The sequence below is a fragment of the Poecilia reticulata genome, chromosome 23 (genome assembly GCF_904066995.2).
Source record: "Poecilia reticulata chromosome 23, P_reticulata-male-v2, whole genome shotgun sequence".
In the NCBI taxonomy this organism is placed as follows: Eukaryota; Metazoa; Chordata; class Actinopteri; order Cyprinodontiformes; family Poeciliidae; genus Poecilia; species Poecilia reticulata.
In genome coordinates, this window is record NC_088852.1 from 18,112,577 (window position 1) to 18,127,224 (window position 14,648).

The following is a 14,648-nucleotide window of genomic DNA, read 5'->3' on the forward strand; positions in this document are numbered from 1 at the left end:
TCACTCTCAACGGCGCCCCCTGCTGTAAACCATCAGTGGTGCTACAGTAACATTCCTGACAGCATTCAGTTGGCATTAAAACGAAGTACTACAGGAAATAAAACAAAAACAGCAACGATCGAAAACATAATCCGGGTATCATAAAATCTAGTTGCGGTGTGATCACCTTATTCCAATGGAGATTTCTGCTCTCCAACATCTACAGAGTCACCCTGGAGAGGACATGTCATTCTGACACTTTCCTTTGCCCCAGGTTTCAGCCAAGTAGGAGAAACTCGGGTTTGGATTGCAGAGTCCATCTGCAGCTAAAAAAAACCGTGAAAGTCTGAGCCCTTTCAGCTCCACGTAAGACAGCATAGGGCTGATCTGTTGGCTACTTTTTGGATTAATAACTGGATAGCAAAAGATTTGCATGCATGTCTCTGTGTACATATACAGTAATTTTGGCTTAGTTACTGCGGAGTATGTTCCGCTTTCAGCAAATCGCCATTTTTGAGTCTGTATACTCCAGTTAAAAATTGATCAAATGCTAAACTAGTTGACGATTATTTCAATAACCAACTCATCACAGTTAATCAGGTAAATCATTTCAGTCCTAGTTGGAACACTTGATATTAATCATCCTGCGTGTTAGAACACTTGGGGGGAAAAAACCTCTTAAACTATACATTTCCATAAAAATAAACAAATACAAGTCATTTGATTTATTCTTTTTACTTTGCAGTACAGAAATCATTTGAGCCCAGGCCAATTGTTTTTCTTTTACAGTTGTTCAAAACAGAGACAAGGCTCTCATCAGTTCAATACTGCAGCAGTATACATTTGGTCCTTCTTTAGTAATTACAGTGAACCATAACTGCCATCCGCCATCAATGTTTGGATTGTTTTACCAGGCATAGATCCAAATGTCTGCTGCTTTCTAGGAACTCCAGCTGTTGGTAGTTTCAGGTAGTTTTCCCTTGAGTACGGTCATCAGCGTGACTTTGTTTACAGTAAAGCATACCGTCTTGGCAGTGTGTCAGAGGTGAGACCCCTTCTGTCACAGGTCTTTATTTTCTGAAATTACGACACCCTGCAAAGAACAGAGTTGCTCACAAGATTTAATACAAAAAGGACAAAGCCACCTCTCTTTCAGTCAGACACGGAAAACACCTGCAAAACAACATGGTGTTGGAGATATTGTACATCTTTTAGAACCTGAATAATGACAAAAAAAACTTGGACCCCACCCACCTTAAACCCCAGAATTTGTTTTTTTTAAGATACTGATCAATTCTTTTTTTGATTTAGGGTCTTTGGATTATGCTTCATCTAAACATGATGACTCACAATAGTATAAAGTACTGACTAATAGGCATAAACTGTATTTAGTGCAACATCCACCTGAATGAGATCTGAAAAAGCAATGCTCCCTTTCTGAACCCTATCCAACACTATTTCATATCTTTCTATAGATCATAAACTTCCACAGAGGGTAAACCATATACCTGGATATCTGGTTAGCCCACCCATGAATACATATTTCTGTAGTTTATCTATTTGTTTTGTTTTTTAAGAATTCCGTAATTGCCATCTTTGATCATCTGGAGTACTGTGGATGTGTTGCCTCTACTCTGCGGCGTCGCCAAAGATGTCCTGCTTTTTGCGCTCCATTTCAGCAAAGTCAAAGTCTGAACCAGTCATTCGCTTGTAGATGTCCTTGATGTCAGCACAGGTGGTCTCGAAGTGAGTCGTGGCATCATAAGAGCGGGAGATGAAGATCTGGGAGGGACAAAAGCACCAGACGATAAATATTTCTGACTGAGCCCAGAGAGGCTATGAGAATAAAATGCCTTAATGCAATAAACTAAATCTACAATAACACAGATGGTTTGTTTCAAGAAATGTTAATGTCCAATTAACACTTGAACATATTCATATATATATATATTCATATATATATATATATATATATATATATATATATTTTACGTTATTTTAATAAACGATAATATTGTTTTGAGACCATTTTCAATTAAAATAATGGTAATGACATAATAATGCAAGAATACATTCCCAGAAATCAATTAACTTTAAATTCTAATAAACATTTAACACTGGAACTGGAAGACATTATTAACATCCAAAATAAATAAAACAACAGAAATAAATAAAATGAATTAGGGAATCTCTCTAAACAAAATTGTCCTTAGAAAAAAGATTTTAAAAAAGTACCAGACTGAAGACTTCAGTCATCCAGTTTTTGGTAGAAAAAAACAAATAACTCATGCAAATAGAAATCAAGTTTCTTTTAATTTTCCCACACAATTAATTGATTTAATGTTCATTGCAGCAGGCCTACTGACAGGTATTTCTAGAAAACCAAATTTCAGAATGTGTCCACTGGTTTTGAACAGAAATTAAAAATACAGGGGTAGGGAAACAGTCCTCCACTCGCTGGAGGTCATTTAGGTTCTGCCACAAAAACAGCAATGAGGAAAACCACGGCCAGGAGATCAGAACAATGTTTTCAAAGACTGTCTGGAGCTGTAGTGGTAGATTTATGATCAATAAGATTGAGCTGATTGAGCAGCCAACCCACAGGGGGACCCAAACATTTGTGTTTCTTTTCCTTTGTGGTAATCTTGTCTGTGATGCAAGTTCTGCATTTTGCAGGTGATGAGCAGAATGGTGTCTGATTAAAATGCAACAAGCCACAATACTTGCTCAGCTTGCATGAGCTCATCGCAAATGTTCAAAAGCGCCAAAGCTAAAGTAGACAAAAACTGGATACAAACACGCACTTCTACTCTGTTACCGACATTCACGCGCTGAGTCAGGTGAGCTCGCATGCAGACAAAAGCATTTTCCCGCCAGCATACAGAAAGCAAACAGAAAAACAATTGCAACAACCTGCAAAACAGGTAAGGATATCAATGATTTTTAAAAAGTGCAGATTTTGTTTTAATGGCCGCAGCTTGTTCTCCTCCAAGTAGCAACAGGAGAAACTGTTATTATGGCTATTAGAAAGTCGGGGTGCATCGTTGCGGTTTTCTGGCCGTTCACAATATTTAAAAATCCTGACTCATTTTGGCCTACACCGATTTGTTTCAGCAACAAATATAGCAAAAAATTGCAAAGTTGACAGCAGTAGGCAGACTACTATTGAACGCAGTCCTCTCTCAGACCTTTGTGGTGGTAGAAAAGATCAGTGGATGAGATCGGTTTCACATGCAAGTATCATCCATAGGTCATCAATCGCCCAAAATGAAAGAAATTGGGCAATCAATCTGCCTCCCCCTTACCCCAAAGCCATGTCCCTACTAGGGAAACACTGTTTGGAATACACTCTCACCAGGTGCAGTATGGATCTGTATGCTGGATCCATACTGCAACTGCAGACTTGTGCTATAACACAAAGCTATAACAGACTAGTCCTGCTCTGGCTTCTCTTCAACCAAACAAAAGCCTCAACATCTTTAACCTCTCCTACTTAAAACGATACCTCATACCAACACAAACACAGTGTTTTAATTGTCGCCTGTTTTTCCAAGACCAGAATGGGAAGCAGAGTCTTCAGAAGTAGATTCACCCACTGAGCCTACCTGGCTTTCAGTGCCCATGTCGGTGGGTTCATACAGATCACTGATGCTGACAAACTTCTGCTCGATGGGCTCCAGGAGGTCCATGGCCGGCTTAATTTCTTTCTCGGGTTCGTTCGTCTCCACCGTGGTGCTGGCGATTGCGATGTATTTACCCGCTGCGGCCACGTTGTGAGCAAAAGAAATCATACAAACGTAGATGTCTGTAAAGAGAAAATCGAAAGTTAACGTACGACAGTTTCACTGTGGAAATTAAACATTTCCTGCATTTCTGTTTTAATCTAAGCAAGGCTTTCCTCTTGACACATGAACTCACCGTGCTTCCTGTTAACCTGATTCTGTGGGATGATGATCTGACAAGAGTTGATGTCTCCGGTGTTGGCAATGGGATGACTCAGGATGCAGATGACTCTGATCACCTGGCCAACTTTCTTCACACGATCCATGACGTAGCTGGGGTCGCAGATCAGCTGTTTGCACCTTGCAACCTGGGAGGAACCAGTGGAGAGAAAATGAATAAAAAGAGCAACTGGATTTTAGAAATTAAAATGCAGATAGTTTGAAAATATAAAATTTGTAGTGGTGCTTAATTTTATTCCAAGCTTTAAGACATCTGCACTGACTGAACAGTTAGTCAGAATTATTGGATCCAAGACGTTTTGAGCTGCACCCAGTTGTGGGTTTGACTGCTGCCAACAATTACTTGTAATGTTGTATTAATATTAATCAGCTGGCCAACAGAACAGGCCCATTTTCAGCGTGACTGTCAGCATGTCTCCAACATGCCAACAGTCCTGCTCTTCTTTCAAGAAAGATTTACCATGATCAGAGACGCACTAATCAATTTTTATGTTTGTGCAAAAATACAAGAGGAATTACTGAACATCTGCTTCATAGACAAAATTAATGAGTTTACTTTGTCATCCAGAAGATTTCCTCGTGTTCTCAGGCAAGATGTTCAAAACATCAGTGTTACATTTAGTGTTGATTAAATTAATGAATACAAATATGCTTTATAAACAGTGCAGGTTTTTTTTTTGTTTTTATTACATAAACCATTGAGCTGTTTAGTGTCTTGTGTAACTTAACTCTCCACACTCTACAATGAGACCAAATGATTCCAAATCACACATAAGATAACTGATGTATTTAAGAAAACAAAGTTAATAATTCTGCATTAATATCATTCTCTTGAAAAACTTCCAGGAGAATGACAAACATGTTGGTTTTATGAAAAGAAAAGCAGGATGTGGAAAGATAAAAAGTAGAATTAATAACTAAGGTCAACATTTTTACATAACATAAATACTTTCATTCCATTTCTCTACCCAACAGTGTTTAAGCTGAAATCTGGAAGCCAAGTTTGTACCATTTACTGTGAGTAAAAACTGCTCACCTCTCCCTCAGACTTGACTCCCACCACCTTCCCATTCTCCATCACGATCTCCTCTATGGGCTTGTTCAACATGTACGTCCCACCAAAGATGGCACTCAACCTGTGATAGAACCAAACAAGAAACACTGCAACACAAATTAAAGCTTCACAAAAGCCTTCACTGACGTTCTGCCAGCAGGACCAACTGAAAAAAAACTTGATGCCAGTGAAGTAACACCGACATTACTTCAGTGTTTCACAGACAATTAGGGCCCCACCAGCGAGACTAGCCCATCAACTCCAATAAGATGGCTATATGTAGTAATAGAAGGTGGTCATGGTTACAGATACTACTACTGATTTTATTAGCCTAAGTAAAACCAGATCACATCGTGAGCCAGTTTTTTTTTTTTTTCCCCCAAAGGTTTTGTTGGCTCTAGTGGCCTTTATTTGAAAGTAGTTTGACAGGAAAGAGGGTAATGAGAGAGGGGGAAGACATGTGGAAAATGTCACCAGGCCGGGAATCGAACCTGCGACCACCGCCATGAGGACCAAGGCCTCAAATGTGGGTTGTGCTTTGCCCCTGCGCCATGACAGCACACCCGTGAGCCATTTCCGTCCCCATGTGGTCGCTCATCTACTTTCACCTCTCAAACAGTTTCATAGCTGACTCACTGAACTAGGTGAGAAGATGTGCTCACCAAGCCACACTGCTTACATGAGCTCATTGACAAAGACATGTACTTATACTCTGTGAGGTGCAGTCACACTTGGGTGGACACACACTCCCACCAGTGGACAGCGAACCACAAGGATACCAGCGGTTTTTAGATGTGCTGATTTCATTTCCATGGCAGCAGTTTGCTCTCCTGGAAGTCACAACAGTAGTAACTCTCCTACTCAGGAGCTCAGTCAGGTTTTATGTTAGTTTTCTTTTACCTCTCAGACTGAAAGTGCTGAAACACAAAGAAAGTCAACCAGAGTGCAACCAGTAGAGGTCTGAACAATAAAGTCATTCAAGTGACTGGTGTATCTTTGATGTTATAGAAACATCTGCAGACCTCAGCTGATGCGCCGTATCACTGATTAAATCGTCATGGCAGCACGCCTCTGATGGGGCTGTAGGAATTTAAATCAACAGAGGCTGATTGTTTTAGACAGACATCACACAATGACATTTGTTTCACAATTTCACACCCTATGTGACTGCATCAAGTTTCAAGAAGTCATTTGCTTCTGAAAAATCACACTTGCACTGGCAATAGCTGGTTCCACACGGACTTTATGAGGGCAAAGGCAGCTTAAAAAGGGGCGGGCATTACAGCTGTATGACAGAACTCTTATGATTGTTGTGCTACTTGGTACAAACAGGAAAGTTAGAAATGCACCAATCAATGGGCCAGAAATGGAAATTTTCAGCTCTGATCTGAGATCAGCATTTCAGTGCTGAATATTGAAAATGTTGTTTTTTTTGCCCCTAGTTGGTCATTAAATGCATCAAAACCAAGAACTCCGGCCATTGAGGTATATAAATGAGACATACTGGTGTTTATCTGATCTTTATCATGAGATTCCAAATTCTTTTTCTACCTATGAGCCTGCAGCACACCAAGTTGTGTGTTATAAGAGTTAAAAATTACTAATTAAAACAAGTCAAAATCAAAATTGCTATGAAGACTTTTAAAAAACCAGAAATTTATGTTGGCCAGAAAAAAACATCTCTAGTTATGAATTCTGCTTTGCAGGAGAAAACTCCCTCTGCTTTCACTCTACAATTATCTGGGGCTGTTTCACTAATGGAACGAATAGTTGATGTATAACAGAGCAGAGTGAACTTAACGCCCCAAGATTCATGCAGGCTGAAGGATTCAGACCAACTCATAGAAGGGATGATTGAAATAAAAGCAAACTCTTAATAAAATAAAATTCCATTTGCAATTCAAGAAAAACAAAATTAGTCAGAAATGAAATTTGCTATAATTTATGCAGAATCTCAAACAGAAAACATGAACCCAACCCAATGTCACATTCTAAGTTGCAGTTTCCCTACACACACACACACATCTAGTTGTGTGTGTGGGTGTACACACACACACAACTAGGTGCCCACACACACAGTGGACCCCAGGAGGAGTGTGGTACCTGGCGAAGCCCTGCGGCAGCTCTCCCAGGCCGTACAGGGGGTAGAGGTACGGGCTCTTGCCGTATCTGGCCAGAGATTCGCTGTAAAGCTTTATTCTGTTTATCGCGTCCATGCAGGGTTGATCCAGGTACCTGAGGGAAGACGACAACATGTTAAGCCTCCAGAACAGAGCATAGAAGACCAGAAAACATTAACCAGAGGCAGAACTGACTCGTCTGTGCGGTAGAGCGCCAGGGAGTGGCCGGTGAAGTCGATGACTTCCTGTCCCAGGCTGAACTTCTGGAAGATGGCCCTCATGGTGGTCTTTTTGGGATCCACGCCTTCCATGGTTTTAGGGTCGTTCTCATCGAAGTTGGCGACAAAGACCAAGAACTTCCGGAAGCGTCGCTTCTCAAACAATCCCATCAGGCCTTTAGCAGAAGAGAATGAGCTGTGAGTGAAGGAGCTGCTTTAATGAGAGCAGTTATCACATCCCAAACAGTCACTACTTACTGGATGCCAGGGCCTCAGTCTCAGTGGAGGGCACTTTGTAGATCTTCCCTCCCTTGTACACATAACTGCCTTCAATCACCTTGAAGTCCAGGTAGCGAGTCACCTGTGTGATCAGCAGCATGCGGACCAGCTGGCCTACAAACACAGCAACATTAACTTCATGACCTCAGGCGGAGCATCTGTTAACCTGACATTCTGATAGCTGCTCTAAATTCTTACTCAACTTTTCTTTGGCAATACCAATAATTTGCTTACTGACAGGAGAAAATATGCTAGCGGAATCCTACAAAACACAACATTTAAAGATTCTATTTCTTACAAGTATGGAGATGAATTAAAGCTGCATGTCGAACTTAATGTGAGCAGCTTAGGGCTGAAACAATTAATCGTGATGAATCGATTATTGAAATCATCGCAAGCTAAAAATCAGTTTATTGTTAACTGGAGTATACAGACTCACACATGGCATTTGCTGAAAGAAAACCACAAAGATTTGTTCAGGCCAAAACTGTACAAAATGTATAGTATTAAAAAAGCAAACTGTCTACAAATCTTTTCTATCCAGAACTCCTATAGTGACAGTCTTAGCTTCACCTGATTCAAATGATGTAAAAACAACAACAACAACAAAAAGAATGTACAGACACCTATTGCTCTCCAATTATTAATTCAATAATAATCATCAGATCAGCCATACATTGTATTGCTGTTAAAGTACCGAGCTTGTCACACGTTGACGTAAGGATTTTTTTAGCTGCATTTGCATCCCTTGCTACAAATGATCAAGAGTTCACAAAAGCAATGCTGTGTTACATTTCAGGGAATAAAATAAACCCTTTTTTTTGTTGTTTTTTTTACAGAGCCCCTTAGGGGGCACGGGGAACATGTTTTCTTTTGCATTTAATAACAATCTGCTTACTGCGATATCTGCTGGTCTATTTTGTACACAGTCACAAATGTATACACATTTAAAGAGTCGGTGTTTATTATTAACCTTTTGGTGCAAAAAACTGATTGAAAATCAACTTATTCACTATCAAATGAGTTTTTATTTTTTATGCATTTTTAATATTGTACAACAGATGATTTTATTAGTCTCTCATAGGAGAAATTTGTCTTGGAAGCAGAGGAAAAACCGAAATACAACAATAAAAGCTCATCCAAAAGGACAGTAACCATAAATAAATACGTAAAAACAAAAAAAAATACATAAAAGCACGAATCTCAGATCGGCAATACATCCCCATAACCAAAAATTCACTTAAGTGGTTAAATCTATAAAATGTGCCAATTTTTTTCTTTATCCGATTCATTGATTGATCATCAAAATTGATACGATACTCTTTTGCTAAGACAATCGTTAGCTGCAGCCCCAGAATATTTGTTACCATTAGCCATGAGGAACTTTGGGACGAGGTCCACATTCCAGTCCCGTCCCTTTCCCATCGACTCTGGAGGGGTGCCGGGCAGGTGGAAGCGCTGGTAGAGCTGCAGGGAGGAAGCAGAACCCAATGAGACCCCCAGCTTACATGCCCGACTTCTGCAACCAACACCGTCTCCAACGATGCAGACACAAACACAAAGCACCGTCTGTCTCTACACTGATGGGAGGTTCACACTGGTTTTAGGGCGACTTACATCTTCCAGTGGTGTGATAGAAGCGCTTTCAGCTCCGTAGTACGAGTTGCGGTCCATGTGAAGAACCTTCTTCCCCTTTACTGACATAATGCCTGATAAAATGCATTCCTGAAAAAAAAACAAAAGCACACAATTAAAAGAGTAAAAGTCAAATGTCTTCATAAAGGTTTTATTCTAGTGTATTAATAAAGCTCACAGAAGTTCCATAATGAAGAGAAGTATGCATGTTCCTTTATTCTGGAGTTTATGTGATTATAGCAGCAAGTTTGCAGAACTAAGCGGGTGTAACATGCATCATGTGACCAGAGATTTAAAACAAGTTTCCTGCTGAGCGTGAGGTCACTTTCTACAACTTCCTGTATCATCATCATCATCATCATCACCACCACACAGAAAGCGACAGGCTCTGCATGTTTCCTGTTTGTCAGGGAAAAGCTGCCCTGAAGGAAGTAGAGCGGCAAACACCTTTCTCATGTAGATCCAGGACAACTAAAGGCTCAACTGAACAGCAGCAGAACAGAAGACGGGTCAATTTGTGGATTTAAATTCTTTTAAAAACTGGTGGAAAAAAGCTGTAGCAACTTACGTTTGTCTCACAAAACACACCGTCTGCGTTAGCTAAGATGTCATGGTTTCAAACCCTAACCTCTAGTTACACTTTCAGCATTACAGCACAATGTTTAAAGCAGCAGTGCCCCTCCTGCACCTGTTGCTGCACAGTGAAGGTCTCCTGACAAGTTGCACCTTTGCTGAAAACTAGTCTGCTGCTCTGAAATAGCTTAGATCAAGAAAAACCGGCTTTCCTCTGCAGTGATCTGCAGTTGAAGTCTCATGAATAAAAGCAAACACAGACAGAGTGCTCATCACAGTAACCGCCACGCTGACACAGGAGAAACACATACAGTGTGCAAACATCAAAGCTAACAAAATTCACTGGAAGCACAAAGTCCATGTTCACATCTTAACCCATTTTAGCCATTAAGCCTTGAAGCATCCACTCATTTGATGCAAATGAAAATCAAACATGCCCAATATGTGGCCTGAATAACACAAAAGCTTTCTAAGAAATGGACACTTGGAAAAAATAAAAATTATGGACCACATATACAGTATTTATTAGGACCGAGCAATGAAAGTACTGCTAAGGCCACTGGAACAAAATTATTTCTTCTTATTTTATTTTTTCTTCCCCAAAAACCCAAACAGGTGGTCTAAGTATATTTGAGATCTCAAACTTCACCCAAAATTGTCCTCAGCATGAAATCAAATAATTTTAATTAAATTAAAAGTGAACATGGCCTAACTGCAGCCAATACTTCTTCGTGAATGGGCCTAAGAGTTCTCCTCCTACAGAATCATCAGACGGCTTCATACACCACTCTCACTTTCTACCTGCTAAAATGACTGATTCAGTCCATTTTTTTTGGAATCTCATGCATATGCAGCCTGTTTAAAAGCCTCATTTTGCCACAGAAACATGCTGTAGCCACTATAAGAAATAATAACTCTACACATGCAATGTTTCCCCCAGAAAACTTGGTAAGCCAGATGGTCAGGGCACCGAGGTGCCCACCGCGTTTTTGTATTAAAAGATGTTAAGTAGACGGGAAATGTAAAAATATTACTGGGTAATTATGTTACTGGAAAACAGCGTCAGTGAAATGCTATTTAAAACCACAACTAGTTGTCTTAAAAACAACTAATCAAAAAATATAAATAAAATGAATATCAATTATTTGAACTTCTGTTCAATCCAAATTAAGTCAGTGGCTCCATCAGGCCTCCAGGGCTTCAGGGGCCCATAAATGCTAATATTTTAACACAGACCACAGATACATAAATGTGACATTTGTTTATTGAGATGATCAATAGTGTTAAATTTGATTGAATGGTTTCAGCATACATAAATTAAGATTTTAAATTGCTTGTTTTATTCCCATAGCAACACTCTGATGCTGAGTTTAGTCTGAGTTTGAGCTCTGTTTGAGTGAAAGGAGGCACGCGCACGATCTGCGCTGAGGTAAACTTAACATCCAGCTGCTGCAGCGCGTGAGGCAACGAGCAGAGGCACCAGTAGTGTGATTGGTCTGGCTTTAAATGCATAAACTATAAACCTATCTTCTATAAACATATCTTTTAGGAATAAATCTGCTTCACCAGTGAAACGCTCAGAGCTATCCGGCTTTAAAAAGAAAACAAAATAGCGCTAGTAAAGCATGGCGGGCCGCCAGGCCTATAATACACTGGGGAAAACCCTGCATGACATGTAAATCCAACCACACCTCTTGCATTTTCTGGCCATAATTTTTATTGTCACTTTTTCACTCAGTATCTTTCTTTGAACCCAGTATATTCAGGGTGAAGAGCCACAGCTGAATGTAAAGAGCTAAAATACACAAATCCTTGACACCTCCTCTAAAAGCACTTCCTATTTTAATTGTACTAACAATTTACCTTGATTTACATTAATACAAACAGTGGAGACCATATTAGCACTACCACAGAAGCTAATTTCCATGGTTTTCCTCATCTCCACTATTGGGGATACAGCCAACCACGGTCAAAGGAAAAAAGACCGCTGCTGGATTGCCTGCTTTACAAACACCAATCAAATAATAAATATATAACAAATAATATATTTAACCAGTTGGATGGACTTCACTGCTGATTATTTCTGTACCTGAAGACCTTAGTGATCTAGATTAAAAGACCAGGGAGAGTGGTGGTAAGGAAAAACAGAAAATACAGGTTAGATGCAGCTGATAATCACAATATCCCACAATGATATCACTATTGCAAAGTCTACTAATATTGTGCAGCTATATTATTTTACTTTAGCACCAAGTCAAAACTTGAATAACAATAAAAACAAAAGTGTTTGTTCTAGATTATTCCATCCAAACTTAAAGATCATCTTCAACTAGCTGAGTGGATGAGGTAGACATTGTTCTGACTGGTCTGACCTACAAAAAAATTTTGACGACATTTTCAGTCGATGTTAATTATTATTATAGCTTTCCTTTATCCAGTCTCTCATTACTTCTCATTTCTATTTATTTATAATAACTAAATGCATAAAAAAACTAATACTTCCTCTTCTTTCCTGCATCTAGATGGAGTCTGAGCTCAGTGAAAATCAGTTCCAGGTAAGTGACATTAACATGTAGAAATCAGAGATCATCTCATTATTCCCACATTTTTATTTGGCTCATCCAGGAAAGCTCTCTCTCTCTCTCTCTCTCTCTCTCTCTCTCTCTCTCTCTCTCTCTCTCTCTCTCTCTCTCTCTCTCTCTCTCTCTCTCTCTCTCTCTCTCTCTCTCTCTCTCTCTCTCTCTCTCTCTCTCTCTCTCTCTCTCTCTCTCTCTCTCTCTCTCTCTCTCTCTCTCTCTCCCTCCCTCCCTCATGTTACACATCACACAAGATGTGCTGCATGTTATTCTGCCAAGTAATTTAAACACTGAAACAAAACAGAAGACACCCAGCTATATCAATAACACCTGTGACACCTTTGCATCCATAAGTTAGCTGTCTGACCCAAAAAGAGGAAGGTGGTAGATGTTGGTGAAATCACTGATTTGAATCAGGAACTGAAACCTATGAAGCTACACCCCCTCCCTTTATACAAACAGTTTTAGTCTGCATATGTTTTGACTGGTAATAAGCTCTTATTGAACCAGACTTTCAGAAAATGTGCAGTGATCTTTCAGTTCCAGTCCTGTTGAGACCACACCCAAGTGAGTTTCACACTCATACATAAGTTCTATAAAAACACTTCAGTAGTAATGATTTTTTGTTTGTTTTTGCAGTGACACTAATATGGAAGAGTATTTTTAAAAAGCGTAGGCAGATAAAAAAAAATTTGCATTTCCTCTTACAGTTAAGTTCAGCAGGTTGAGGACAGTGCATGAGAAGTTATGTCGCTCCTCATATAAAGCATAGAGCTGCTTATTGGCCTGCAATAAAGTCATCACGGGGCTTCCATTGAATGCTTCAGCCATTAAAACTGCCTGCGAGTCAGGAGGCCTTCAGGACTCTAAAGCTCTCCATAAAGTGATGGAATGGTGAATGTGGTTTTGGAAATGCTATGAAAGACTTCCTTAGTGTTACAACACAACGTACTGGAATAGCTCAGGAAACCTTCCAACAATAACCGAGGCAGCTACTCTGAGCCTCTTAAAAGTGTCAAACTTAAAACACAGAAGGGTGTGCAGTTTAAGCACTTCACTTAAATAAAGTACTAAAAGTGTAAAGAATGAGGGACTTCTGCAAAAGTTTATGATGATAAGTCTGTAAATCGACTTCAATTCGCTGCAGTAATTTTCGCGTCTTTTCCACAAATAGTCCGAGCGGAAACTTCATGAGTTTGAAAGGTTGCTTGATGTTACGATTAATTTCATTTAGTGAGTCAGAAACTAGTCATACTGACTGCAAAGTGGCACAGAATCAATAATTCTGTATTCAAACAAGATGCAGAAAGGTTCGCGAAGGAAGCGAAATCAAGAGAAATTAGTTTGCTCAAAGTGGCCTAACCAATGCTAGCGGACTTATCCGCCTTTTAATCTCGCCTTGGCAAAGGAAAGCTCAACTAAAGTAGCGCTCTACTTCAGATATTTGGTGAAGTTTATATTAAAAATAACGTCAGAAGAAATATATTCTGAATAAATACCAACCAGGTGAAAGGTTAACTACTCCTCTAATGCAAGTTTAGCGATGCTGGCTTAATCTTTCCATTGACAGCACATAGCATGATGCTCAGTGTTCGCCTTAGCTGCTCGGTTTCGGGTTTCCATTACTTTACATTACACCGCCGCTCCCCTTAGCGGCTAAGCTAGCTACTTAGCTAATTGGGCCTAGTTATCTCGAAGCCAAGCTGTCAGTCACCAACTGCGCTAGTAACAGGTTGCAAATCAAGTCTGCGCTCTATTCCACGTCATATCCCGCTTTCTCACCGTAAGCCCGGTGCCCAGGACGATAACGTCGTACTCTTCATTCATTTTGCAACGCTTTTCGTCTTCTGCTCCTAGCTATCGGGAAATAAGAAAATGGAGATCTGTAAAGACTGGAAACGAAAAGGGGCTGCAGCTCAGCGTCAGGCGCGTGACGCAGGGGGCGGGGCTTCCGAGCTTGTCAATCTTTAGTGGAGAGTCGCAGAGTGTGATTGGCCTCTTCAAGAGCACCTGTATCCATCCCGGGCAGAAATATACCAAGTTATATCTTCATATATTTTGAAAATTATTCAATCTGTATTATGTTTACAATTATTTAAATACAACCTCAAGTGTGGAAAACACAACATCAGTTGTTGGCAAGCACTGTTACGCCACCTCATTTGCTTTTGCCGCAACTCTTTAAATTAGCATGTTATTATTTAGCACTTAGCATGTATGTTGTTCCATATGACAAAACATTTTGATAAAGT

At 39.9% G+C, this 14,648-nt stretch overlaps 1 protein-coding gene across 1 annotated transcript; it reads right to left on the reverse strand.

The window, feature by feature from the left end:
* Positions 1–689: 689 nt before the first annotated feature.
* On the reverse strand, positions 690–14,336 carry gdi2 (GDP dissociation inhibitor 2). Its single transcript, XM_008401522.3, has 10 exons — positions 14,179–14,336; positions 9,230–9,337; positions 8,980–9,079; positions 7,592–7,726; positions 7,311–7,509; positions 7,099–7,230; positions 4,978–5,077; positions 3,898–4,069; positions 3,585–3,784; positions 690–1,761 (listed from the first exon to the last, which is right to left on the reverse strand). Exons 1-10 carry the CDS (start codon positions 14,221–14,223, stop codon positions 1,609–1,611), a joined length of 1,344 nt encoding a protein of 447 aa, XP_008399744.1. The 5' UTR covers positions 14,224–14,336; the 3' UTR covers positions 690–1,608.
* Between the last annotated feature and the right edge of the window lie 312 nt (positions 14,337–14,648).

Bases quoted from the DNA above. Each gene is read 5' to 3' on its own strand.
- gdi2 (XM_008401522.3), bottom strand. From the start codon at position 14,223: ATGAATGAAGAGTACGACGTTATCGTCCTGGGCACCGGGCTTACG. The intron at 5,078-7,098 runs GTACCACACTCC...GTTCTATCACAG, and splicing joins CTGCCGCAGGGCTTCGCCAG to GTTGAGTGCCATCTTTGGTG. The intron at 1,762-3,584 runs GTAGGCTCAGTG...TGTCCCTCCCAG, and splicing joins ACATGGGCACTGAAAGCCAG to ATCTTCATCTCCCGCTCTTA.